Source organism: Hyposmocoma kahamanoa, unplaced genomic scaffold (genome assembly GCF_003589595.1).
Source record: "Hyposmocoma kahamanoa isolate Upper Pololo Valley unplaced genomic scaffold, ASM358959v1 296, whole genome shotgun sequence".
Lineage (NCBI taxonomy): Eukaryota > Metazoa > Arthropoda > Insecta > Lepidoptera > Cosmopterigidae > Hyposmocoma > Hyposmocoma kahamanoa.
In genome coordinates, this window is record NW_020653780.1 from 1,666,223 (window position 1) to 1,679,823 (window position 13,601).

Here is a 13,601-nt window from a genome sequence, read left to right on the forward strand (position 1 = left end):
AAAAAAAGTAATTTCTTGTTTTTTTCCGCGTAATCACTTTTTATGTAAGTCATCGAAGACCGTAGTCATTCAATACGTAAAATCTCGCAATCGGCATATACCTAAACATTGTCTAGTTTGTTTACCTGCCAATTATAAAAAAGACCGACTTGAAAAGTGAGTGTAAATAATTACATTTATTTGCCAAGTTTTATTGTAATCGGTTAACGGGAAGTGGTTGAAATCCAATAAATCGGACTCTTCCCTTAACTTACCATCCTTAGAGATGAATTTTTTTTTTAAATTGAATAGGATTACTACTTACTGAGGTACCTATTTTCCAACAAAAAAGAATCAACGAAATGGGTTCGCAAATGTCGGTACTCCGATACATACATACAAAAAAATGCAGTCGAATTAAAACCCTCCTCCTTTTTTGAAATCGGTTAATCACATTTTCCTAGGCCGTCTATATCCATTAAGTTCATCGAGTATATAACCAGAAATAGAGACGAAAAGTAATTTAATTTCTTTGAAAACCATTTTTTTTATAACATCAAGTGACGGGACGAACAAGTCGTGCGCTTGAGGGTAAGCTCCACGCCTGTCCATAATAGTTGCAGTGCCACTCAGAGTTTTAAATTGGAAAGATCTGAGGGGCACTACTACTGCGCCCGTCACACTGAGACATAAGTTGACAAGTCCCATGTGCCTGTAATTTCACCAGCACCCTTACCCTTCAAAACCGGAACACAGTAATCTTGACATTACTGCTTGGCGGCAGAAATAGGTAAGGTGGCAGTACTACCCTGGACGAATACTTTCACAAGAAACTCTACTGCTACTAATTCTGCCATGTCATTACTGTGACAACAGCGCTCCGATTGGCCAGCCCAAATTCGAGTATCGAGTATCGTCAATGGGTGTCCTCAATTGTTTCACTTCAATTCGACCAGTTTAACTTGAGCTTTGCCATAATGGACGAATATTGCAAAATTACATAAATCATATCTAATTACCGATGAAATGTGATTAAGTTTGTTATGTAATTAAATGTTTTGCTGTTTTTCCTACACCACCGAATGGAACAACCCACATTGTTACAGATAGTTTATTATATATATCTAATTACAATGTTAGATATTTTTATTACAATAATTACAGAATATTTTTGGAATATACGGAGACGTACACACAGGTCAGTTGTTGGCGCTGTACTCTTTCAGTTTTCAAATTGGTGATTTCAGTGCAAACGAGAGTTGGTATTTAAAGGTGATTGAAGGCCTATTTGCCTGATGTCTCTATTTCTGGTTATGCACTCGATGATTATGGTTAACATGAACTACTGAAAAGTTGTCTGATTCCCTGTTGTCTGTGTAATAATCGTAAATCTATGTTTATGAATCCTGTAACATCAGCATCATGACGTAATTAAAGTAACACGTGACTCGAAAAATAATAATAGTACTGGGTATGATGACATAAGTGCAAAGGTAATAAAGTTTTTGTAGCTGGCATTATGTTTCTAGTACTGGGTCAGATTTTATAAATGACATATAAGTAAATTGATTTTTCCGGCCAAGGCCTGCAAAGTAAGTATGAAAATCCATTTCTGTCCTCTTCTGTGAACTTTTAAATCTACCTACTAAATAATGAACTATGTAAACAGGCAAAGGAATAACTCATACAACCCACTGCCTAGTATTAGTAATTGCGAGAATTAAAAAATCTACTTAGACCGCTAACTAAAAAAATAAAATAAAAAAGCGGTAAAACAAACTAAAGTGTTTTGGTACTCTTTTCTGTTTTTTCTTCTTTTTTGTATTTTCGTCGTGAAAATTATAAGATGAGCATGTTTCCCGTTGGTCAGATTGATGGTTAGAGTGAGACGAGCGATAACGAAAATACAGATTATGTATAATAATAATAATAATAATGATTGTACTCCACCTAATTTAAAACAATATTAGACATGGAGAACTTGTTGCCGGCTATGAGCAAAGTAAGATACATGAAAACATAGGAAACTTTCATGCAATGAAGAAGCGAAAAAAATGCTAATTCGTTTTCGGAGACTGTGTTTGTATTGATATGTCAAATATTACTTTTAATATATATTTTTTTTACTTTTTTTATTACACATGTTCCTCTCTTTATTATATCCTCGCATTGTTTGAAAAAAGCACTACACACGCCTCGGCCGGAACGGGGATTGCTTGACTCGTATTAATACACGAGTCAAGCAATCCCCATAACAACTTATGTCAACTCACTCACACTCGTCCAGCCATCCTTTACTTTCCGGCCTCTGCAGTAATGTACTATATTAATTGATAGTCTCGAACCGTTTTCCCGGCCAAGGCCTACAATGTAAGTATGAAAGTCCTACTAATAATGAACTATGTAAACGAGCAAAAGAAAAACTCATACAGCCAACTGTCTAGTGTTAATTGTTGCGGGAATTAAAAATACCTCCTACCCAATGATATTATTTTTAATATCATTGCTCCTACCTATACCGTTTAATCAAAAGAAAAACAAAATGGCGGTAATATTTAAATAAATAAATATAATTACATAATTACATAAAGTATTTTGATATTCTTTTGTTTTTTCATCTTTTGTATTTTGGTCGCGAAAATGAGTGCTAGTGAGAAGAGCGATATCGAAAATACAGTAATAGATACACATTCCAACACATCATCAAAAATTCAGCAGACTACTACTAATGTGCCTGGAAAAACAATAACATTTTCTTTTAGCAATAAGTCCTAACACGTCAAATATTGCTTTTAGTATTAATTAATATATATTTTTTACTTTTTCTGTTATACGTCTTCCTCTCTTTAGTCTTTTATTATTTCCTCATATTGTTTGAGAAAAATACTATACAAGCCTCGGTGGGAACGAGGATTACTTGACTCGTATTCCTTGTAACTCATACTCGTCCAGCAATCCCTTACTTCCCGGCCTCTGCAATAATATACTATACTTTATCTTAGTTACTATGGGTGATTGACAAACGTAAGTTTAGGCCCTGGTAATTGAAACAAGTCACAGATAAAAATATATTTTATGTTACTTACACAAACATCAAATTAAGTCCTTGTGAATGAGTACCTTACATATTTCTGCCGTCAAGCAGTAATGTGAGCATTACTGCGTCTCGGTTTTGAAAGGCAAGCTTGCTTGCGGCGCAATTACAGGCACATGGGTCTTAACAATTTATGTCTCAGCGTGACGCTCGTATTGTTATGGATAGACGTGTCTGGTGGGGTTAGCCACCAGGCGCACGACTTGTTTATCCCATCACGTGGAATCACAATGGGCCAATAGTTTTTTTTGCCTTATTTATTTTCCAAATATAAACGATAACCAGAAACATTAGACAGAAAAATATGTAGGCAAATATGTACAAAAACATTTATTATATGTACATAATATAAAATATAAAAGTTACGTTCTTATTGTTGATAATATAATAAAGGCTGGCCCATTTCCAGCGGTTCCAAAAAAGTACAAAACACATCATAACTTTTGTTGTATTGATGTTTGCGGAACTAATATTTCTTTTAAATGGGACATTACGTTTTCCGCTACGTAAAAAAAATATGCTTATCAAGTGACAGAACGACAAATTCGTGCACTTGGTGGTAAGCAACACGCCTACCCATGTTGCAGTGCCACTCAGAGCTGTAAGAGCATGCTTTGCGATGCGTTGTATCGGCGCCGCGGCGTTGCAACGCTTGTGCGGTGACGCTGCGTTGAACTACATTTTTTTTACAATACCAAGTGACGGGGCGAACAACTCATTCGCGTGATGGTAACGTGTGACGATGAAAAGCGTTTTAAATCACAAATATCTGAGTGGCACTGCCACTGCGCCCGTCACCCTGAGACACAAGGTGACAAGTCCCATGTGCCAGTAATTTCACCAACACTCTTATCTTTCAAAACCGGGACGCAGTAATGCTCACATTACTGCATGGCAGCAGAAATAAATTAGAACTACATACCGACGACAAGACGCGTGCGTATCAGACAAGGGGCCAGGAGTCGAAATGGGGAGGGGTGCTGCAGTGCGTAAAGTTAGCGATGTTACGTCGCGATGCATTGCTCGTTTGGCATTCGATGCGTTGAATCCATTGCGTTGCGACGACGCAACGCACCGGCAGTACCCATGTGGCATCACTCTAAATCGTAAAAACCTAAGGCTTTTCCCTTTCCAAAAACAATCTTATTTCATGTAAGCTTAAAGTAAGCTTATTATAAAGTTACTCATATTCGAACCATGACAAACCTGTCAACCAAGTAATGTATTACTGCTAAAGTGATTGAAAGAACGAATGATTTCCCAATATTGTCTATTCCTTACTAAAAATAGGAAAGAAATAACGCTATATGAACTATATAATGCCATCTCTTTCTGTTTTGATGTACCGAATCGTCTTATCGTATTATAATGTTTGAGTACCTACTTCTTGTTATATTATATTTAATAAATTCCAAAATAATATTGTTTCCATTGCATCCGTGTAACTATTTTAAGATTGCTAAATTTGACATAACAACAATTTTACTTTAATGTTATAGTCGCGTCATAGTACGAACTTATTACGAAATAGTCACAAAGCTGCCAATAAAACATCATAGTTATAACATTACAATAAGCTTACTTTAAGTGCGTCATGGTACGAAAAGTCAATGTAAGGTTAAAGTAATATTGTTTTAAGAGGTTGTGGAGGCCCCCTGAGGGACACTGGCACTGCGCCCAGCACCCTGTGACATAACGTTGCAAAGGCCTATACGAATAAAAAGTAGACCAACCGAAAGAGTTACTACAGAACTTTTTTGTCTTATAAAAGCTACTGTTTCCGTCTTCCGATCAGATCAGGTCACATAACATTTTATTTTCACTGGAATTACTTCTATATGCCAAGTTTTATTGAAATCGTTTAATGGAAAGTGAAATAAATACAATAAACCGAATTCGTCCCCAAATTGGCCACCATTGGAAGTAGAATATTTTCTTCAAATAATTCTAACAAAAAAATCATTTTAGAAATCGATTCACAAACGTAGGAGTATTCGCGTAACGCATACACATACACACACACATGAGAGGTTCTCTATCCAATCATAATATGACTGGATAGAGAACCTTCACCATTACAAAGTCGGTTGAATATAACTATTAACGCTTAGCCTTGAATATGAACATAGTAAATACAGATAGATCTACAAGGGTTTTTACTAAAATCGTAGTTGTTGGAAAAAATGGCCCCCCCAATGTTTTCAACAACATTTCAAAATATTATAATTTGTGTAATTTGAAATTGAAAACCAGCGTCACAGCCTAGTCTTAGTTGTGACTATATCTGGATGTGATCCTATTGTATACGCCACAGCTGCACACATGTCAGTATAGTATTATGTAACTTGTTGTTTAAATGTTGTTTTGCTGTTTTTTGTGTTATTTCTGTTTTTATTTACGTTAGTCTTTTTTTTACATTGTGGCGTTGTAATAAATGGTTTCTATTCTATTCTAATTTCATTCAATCATTCTTATACATATAAATGTATTAAATAAACAGCACATAATTGTGTACGACCGTATTTTAGTTATTGTTTTTGGGGCTTTGCGTTGATGCAGCCAAGTCGTCGAACTGAAACAAGAAAAACAAACTTTTAATATCAATAAACAATATTTTAAATTCCATGAAATCTTTTCACCTACCGAATGGTTTTCTTTTTTATTATCTTATTCACAAAAAACAAACAGCCCAGTGGGAGAACGGTTGTACCACCGTAGTGAAAGGTCCCGGATTTGATTATACCATAACTACGGCCACGCAGAGGTCGCTGGTTCGATTCCTGTGCCGGGGAAATATTTGTATGGCCTAAATTTATTTTCTCTCGTGAGTTTAGACGTAATTTGTGGTTGACAATGTATGTGTCCATGGCACCCGCGAAATAGAGTTTACCTAATGCGGGGCTATGAGTGTATGCGTGTGCGTAATTGTATTTGTGAAGAAAGACTGCCTGAAAGACTAATGAAGGCAACGATCTTTTCTAGGTATTGCAGATAGTGTCTCAAAAGTACTAGTTATTCACGTAATTCCCTACATTGGTAATTATTATGGTCGTATGATACATTATCGAAGCCCATGCAGCGACCGAAGCTTTCTCGGCATCCATTGATAGTATTCAATTTCCGAAAGAAATTATTCGGCCGTTCCTCAACTGATATGCATGAAATTTGAAATTAGCATAAAAATACAAATGAACAGATCGAAGTCTAAATTTTGAATTTCGATCTGTAATAATTGTGGTGAAAGGTTTAGGTTATGAGAAAAATATTCCATTGTATTCCTTTTCGAATACAAATGTGCAGAACTCTAAAGAAAAGAAAAATGTTTGTGTTTGTTTGAAAAAATAAATGTTATGAAAATAAAAGAAGAAAAACAGCTGCGCTTCGGTAGGGAATCATTATATCATCGGTGTTTTGTTTAATATTTACATTTTAATACTTACGTCCTGTTTTAAAATTCATTAAGGTTTTAATTAAGTTTCAGTTTTAAAATTGTATTTAAAACACGACGTAAATATTTTAAAACAGTCGTTAAAACCTAAAACAAGTCCTGAAAAATTTTTCGAAATGGCGCTTTTGCACTTTCTACATATCACCGACGATCTATTATAATTATTAGTTATTTTTATTATATTATAGACATTAACTTTTACGTACGGCTTTAGAAACCCTATTCAAAGAATCGCCTAAAACAGTCAATACTGGCTGTAATTGTTTTTCATTGACTTGTTCCACTGTTTTTGCAAGGCTCTGATCTATACAGTTTTTGAATTGTTCCAAGTTTTTCTGGAAAGATTCCAGGATGTTGGGAGCTGCGCTTGTTGACGATGATTCATCACGTCGGACAATGTGACCCTGTAAATTGAAATTTGTTTTAAACAAATAAAAAATATTGTTTAAATGTCGCAAATTTACGTGATATTATAAATGGTGTGACGCAATAATAAAAAGTTTGAACTACACTTGCTGGTGCTCGTAATCATGATAATATACTATTAAGCAAATTAATTGTCATAAATTCGCGCCTTTGGTGTAATAACTTTTCAGGAGACATGTTTAAAGATTCTATGAACTAAATTGATCGAAAAATAGGAGAGTTAAAAAATTTCACATATCGTCGGGGCCAGTGCAAATCCGTATAAACCAAATTTTACAGGAGAGAGATTTATCGTTATTATTTTGTTATTTCAATGGCTCCGACTTAAGTTTTTGCCCAGTAAGCATTGATTTATGTTATCAACAGACTGATAAAAATAGATCCCCTTAAATAGATGGAATTACACGATTTATATCCGCCTTGGCTTTCCATCACCGGCAGACTGGCAGACTAGGCGTAGGCTTGGGTTCCACCCATATGTTGTGGTTACTCCAAAGAGTCGCACAAAGCGTTACGCTTTGTTGAATTCTTGAGTTGAATTCCCTGCCTGCAGACTTGTTCCCTGAACGTTATAACTTGGGCTTTTTCAAGGCGAGAGAGATCATCGACCTCATCGTCACTTTCCATCAGGTGAGTACATTTTATTTAAAAAAACACACTATTTTGAATGCCACGCCTTTTTTTAATTTGGCAATGAAGTCACCAAAATTGTAACTCATAATCCAATACTAGTTACGCGTAAACCTCGACGATATGCATAACTTTTTTTTTCATAATTATTAGTTTACTTAAGTATTAGTTTATTTTAATGAAAAAAAGAAAATTATGCGCAGATATAAAGCAAGATGAAAACTTTTTGTTTCTTACTAACCTCAACATTTACTAGAAGAACACAAACTAAAGCAAAAATATTTAGCAACATTGACACAAATAGAAATAAACAGTTCTAGAAATAATCGAATACTGCTTGCAAAGTAAACTGTCCCGTCTTTTAAATAGTCCCATAAACATAGGTATGTGAATTCATGTATAAAATAAGTAAATAACTAAGTGTTTGCCATTAACTATTGTGTTGTTTTAACTTTGTATGACAAGGACAATGTTACTTACGCAGTAAATGCTTAGTTATTGTAAGAACTTTAGTAGCATTAGAGCTCTTTGTTTGTGTGTGTTTAGTAGCATTAGAGTTCGTCCAAGGAAACACTGCCACTTTACCTATTTTTCCCGCCAAGTGGTAATGTGAGCATTATTGCGTTTCGGTTTTAAGGGTAAGGGGTGCTGGTGATATTACAGGCACATGGGATTTGTCAACTTATATCGCGCAGGTGAAGGGCGAACTGGCAGTGCCCCTTTGCGATTTAAAGATCTGAGTTACACTGCAACTGCTATGGGCAGGCTTGTCGTTTACCACCAGGCGCAAGGCTTGTTTGTCTCGACTCTTGGTATAATAAAAAAAATAACTTTGCTAATGGTAGGATTTTCCATCTGTACAGAAGCTTGTATGACTGCCATACTTATTTAGCATTGCTGTGTTACTAGTTAGGGAGTCACCACGCTTGTCAACGCGCAATCGGCTTGAACCGGTAAAACAAGCCGGTTCGTAGAACGCACAACGTCTTTTGCGCTCTTATTACCATTAGAATGATTAGTGCGGTAGTCCCCCTAAACGAAAGAAGATACAAAGCTATTACAGACACTGAGGAGCTAATATCTCATGTCCAAGGACTGGTAAAATATTTGACAGTCGACGACTGAACGTTATTGATTTTTTCACTTTGATAAAAAAAAGGAAAGACAAAAGTATTTTTCATTTAATATCATAACATTTTTTTAATTTTTAATAAAGAAACTTAACTTACTGACGTTACTATGTAAATACTCTAATACTCTATGTTTCGATGTAAAAAGTTCATTTTCATCAAAATTTTTCTACGTTCATTAGTGTTGTACGACATAAAACAAGTAAAAAAACACTAATATTTAGATACACATACTAATGTCTAAGGTAAACAATCTAGGCGTAAATTTCACTGTCTTTTCCACAAATAAATTATCAAGAATTATGGGTGTGACGTGCAAATCCCGAAACCAATCCTGTGAATTATGGACATGCACATGTGGAAACCATGAAAAAAATTGCCTACAAAAATATGAGTACCTACCTATGTAGCAGCAAATGATCCCAAAAAACGTTTTAGCACATGTTTTGTTCTTATTACTATTAATAGTAATAATACACTCGCCACATAGATACACACCATACTGCATTTACTCGATTTCAATCCGTAAATGTGGTTAAAACCAACCAACAGTCTGAGAAAAAAAAACAGGAAAAGTAATAATAACTGTAATTAGTAATAAAAATACATGTCAAATTGCAGATAGAAGACGAAATAGGCTCTTATCACAACACACTCTCAACATAAATACACGCCATGATTTCGGTACGTAAATTATTCAATGTAATTAAAACCAGCCAAGAGACTGGGAAAATAAAAACATTATATCTAACAATAATAGTGTGTGTCTTATAGATCATTGTCATTGAGTGTGTTAATTTTCATTCAACCACTCAGTTATCCGGTTTCAAACTAGAGAATAATCCTGTGCTATGAGGACAAGCACCAGAGTAACAGAATTCACTCCAGGGTGCTACCCAGAACACCCAGATTAAAACCTATTTATAAAAGATCAGTTTTTGGATTCGTCTAAAAGAGAGAAAGTTGGTCTAAAAGAGATTGCTACTTAGCAATCATGTGCCGCCAAGTAGCAATATCAGCATTACTGTGTTCCTGTTTTGAAGGGTAATGGTTCTGCGTGGCAATGCAACTGTTATGGACAGGCGTGTAGCTTACCATGAGGCGCACGACTTGTCCGTCCTGTCACTTGATATTTAAAAAAAAGTTGCCAACTATACCATATATCAATCTTTTGATTATGTAATGTTTCTTTGTGTGTAATAATTGTTATTTGTTTTGCAAGGCTGCAAAGTTGTTGTTTGACGCGAGTGCTTGAGAGCAAACGAAGGAATTCCAAGAATCCTGAGCGTAGCGAGGATTTCAATGCATGAGACGCAAAAGAATTTAACTGCCGAGTGATACACATAAGAATTTGCTGTCTCAAATAAACATTTGTGTAACAATCCCAAAAACCTAAGAACTCTGTGTAATACTTTGATTATGAAATTAATACACGTTATAAAGAATTTAATATTTAATTAATCATAAAAACAAATCACTTGAAAGAATCCTGTTTTTAATATATCCATTTGTATGGATCAAAATATATCCAACAAAAAATAATTTAATTGTGAAGCTATTGTAGCTTGGGAATTAATAAACGACGTAAAGAATTTACTTTTGTTTCTATTTTTTTTTTGTTTATGCGTAAAAGCTTTAAGTGCACTTTTATAAAAACCAAAAAAAGTATAAACAGAAAATGTTTTTATCGAGTTTCTTGGTTTGCGCGATCATTACACATAGAAAATGTAACAATTTTTCCGGATTTAAATTGCGTAAATTTGGTTTTCAAACAAAAGTCCCATAAACCATTTATGTCTAATATTAATGCAAACCACCGTATTATTTTACTATAGTTATAAAAGTTATTAATTAAATACCTTATTTTTAAATTTTACAAAGAACATTTAAATTTACGCTACTTATGTTTTACAAATTAATTTATTTGAACAATACGAATTTTTATTAAGTTAAATTTATTGTTAATTATTAATGGAAATTAAAATAAATTATCACTATTATACATATTGGAATATGTTTTTGTATTTCAATTTGTTTATATTTATTGTAGAGTGACCCAAATTCATCGCTTGTGAAATATATTTACAGTCAACATCTATCTTCTTCGAATTCTGACGAGTATTCGCTGTCGTCTTCTTCGCTATAATCGAATTCTTTCCCTTCCCCTTCCTCCTCGCCTTTCGCTTTTTCGTTTACATCTTTCGCCGTTATGTATCGAACCTAAAATGCAAAACAGATGAGCAAGTAATAAAAATAATAGTTAGCCTATGTACACTAGCCTATATAGCCTACATACAAGGCATAATGCTCCGTCTTAATAATGATGCAGCCATTACCAAGATGGTGTATTATTATACCTTGTGTCAGTCCTTGATATCATATAGCATAATGGCATGGGGAAGCGCATCATCAACACATGTGCTTTCTCTGGAAAGAATGGCCTTAAAAGTTTAAGTCGTACCGGAACCCCACTGAGGATTTTCATTTTCATTCATTTATTTGTTTTATTTTTTACTTTAAACTTAATGTGTATACATTAAGTTTCAACTGTGTACTATTAATTTCTTTATAACATCAGTTTCGTAACTTCGACTATTGACTGTTTCAACACTTTATATTCTAAGATACTGTGTTCATGTCCAAATGCATCCACTCTTGTTTACGGGAACTCTAAACGCAAGACGTTATGATCAACTTCATTTGAAAGCTTGTAAAACTACTATCATGCAGTAAAGTATTTTTGTAATGGCGCCGAAAATTTACAATAATTTACCGACAGTACTAAGGTCTGAGAAAAACCTTATGCTATTAAAAAAAAGAAATAAGCAACTTATTTACAAATACAGTGTAGAAATTTTTAAATGACAATTCCCTAAATATATTCTCAAAGTTTTACCATTTGTAAATTTATGTTGGTGTTTTTCAAATTATTATTATTTTGACATCTCGTTATCATTAAAAATTACTCATACAACTATCACCGCGTTTAAATTACTGATTGACTTATTACATCCATGACTGTGTACACGCTCATGTAATAATATTAAAGAAATATAAGTTACACCTGGTTTAGTCCGTCGAACTGCACGTGAGAAAATGTTTATTATATCTTCAATGTTTGTATGTCTAATTTTTGGCCGGACATAGTAAAAGTATACTTTTTTATAATATCAAGTGTGACGGGACGAACAAGTCGTACGCCTAATGGTAAGTTACACGCCTGTCCATTACAGTTGCAATCACTCAGAGCTTTAAATCGCAAAGATTTAAGACATAAGTTGACAAGTCCCATGTACCTGTAATTTCACCAGCACCCTCCAAACCAGTAATGCTGACATTACTGCTTGGCGGCAAAAATATGTAAGGTGGCAGTACTACCCTGGACGAAATAATAAAATGAATTGTGTATATAAATTATTTTCTCTACTTCCACTCATAAAGCGAGCAACATCCTACTATTTATTATCCGTTCCACACATACGACATGATGTTCAAAGTTCTATTTGAACTATTACTGACGAAGTTAAGTAATCCGGAGACATGTTTGTACAGTAAATATATTATACTCGAGAAGTGCTTCAACTCATACCCTTTGGAATTATCATGCATTTGTATACGTCTGATGTTTGTTTTGTGGGTATTAAAACATTATTTAGTATTCAATATTCTAAATTCTATAAAATCTATGTATGATACTATTTATTAAAAGTGTTATCAAAAAAAGCGAGACGAAGAAGAACTGGCAATGACGCAGATATTAATATAGACTCAGTAGCAGTAGAGCTTCTTGTGAAAGAAATAGTTCAGGGAAGTAGTGCCACCTTACCTATTTCTGCCGCCAAGCAGTAAAGTGAGCGTTATTGCATTCCGATTTTGAAGGGTAAGGGTGCTGGTAAAATTACAGGCACATGGGACTTGTCAACTTATGTCTCAGGGTGACGGGCGCAGTGACAGTGGCCCTAGATATTTGCGATTTAAAGCTCTCGTATCCAGGAGGAACACTCTCAGAAGGTGTGACAAAGGTGATGGTGGTCTGGCCCTTAATATCATTTTAAAAAATTCTAGCACACTGCCAGAGACAGGTAAAGACATTGGTAATGTAGTAATAGTCTTTGTATTTTAACTGCCTCCGTGGCCGAACGGTTACCATCTCTCTATTCTCATCCCATATCTCCATACTCATCTCTGCCACGCACAGGTCCCAGGTTCGATTCCCGGGCCGGGAGAAATATTTGTATAGCCTACATTTATTTCTCTCATGAGTTTGGGTGTAGTTTCTGGTTGTCTATGTGTGTGTCCATGGCATCCGCGATTCAGGGTTACCCTAGTGCGTTATTACTTTTTTTTTTTCAGGTTTATTGTATGTTTCGATGTTTGACGCGTCTGCCCATTACCAGTTAGCTGCCTTGGACTCGGTGGAGCGAAAAGCAAAGAGACTTATTAACAACAATCCTCTTGTGGAGTCGAAGCTACATAATCTCGACCATCGCAGAAAACTAGCCTGCTTGTCGGTTTTCTATCGGATACATTTCGGGGAGTGTGCGCAGGAAATTTTCAATTTCGTTCCACCCTCACCGTTCCTCTTTCAGTCGACTAGAAGGTCCGGAGTACTCCATTCTTATGTCGTTAATATTCCACCTATTCGCACTAAGCGCTTTGCTTCCTCCTTTCTCATGCGTACAGCAAAGGAATGGAATGCTCTACCGGCATCAGTATTTCCCGAAAAGTACAATTTGGGGCTATTCAAGGCTAGAGTGAATGAATAGGCATTTCTTAAGCAAACGCGTCCCGTCGTTTGTCACATCGTCGCTTAACAGCAGGTGAGATTGTGGCCAAGCGTGTGTCTATTATATATTTAAAAAAACCATGATATTCAATTATTTTTGTGAAATTA

The 13,601-nt window shown here is 35.0% G+C and overlaps 2 protein-coding genes across 3 annotated transcripts in view; one reads left to right on the forward strand and one right to left on the reverse strand.

The window, feature by feature from the left end:
* LOC113229220 (suppressor of lurcher protein 1) overlaps positions 1 to 13,601 on the forward strand; it is a 695,358-nt gene that overhangs the window by 520,647 nt on the left and 161,110 nt on the right. The gene's annotated exons all lie outside the window — the stretch shown is intronic.
* On the reverse strand, positions 5,527 to 7,912 carry LOC113229222. Its single transcript, XM_026462751.1, has 3 exons — positions 7,819 to 7,912; positions 6,728 to 6,925; positions 5,527 to 5,645 (listed from the first exon to the last, which is right to left on the reverse strand). The coding sequence occupies exons 1-3, from the start codon at positions 7,867 to 7,869 to the stop codon at positions 5,598 to 5,600; spliced, it is 297 nt and encodes a 98-aa protein (XP_026318536.1). The 5' UTR covers positions 7,870 to 7,912; the 3' UTR covers positions 5,527 to 5,597.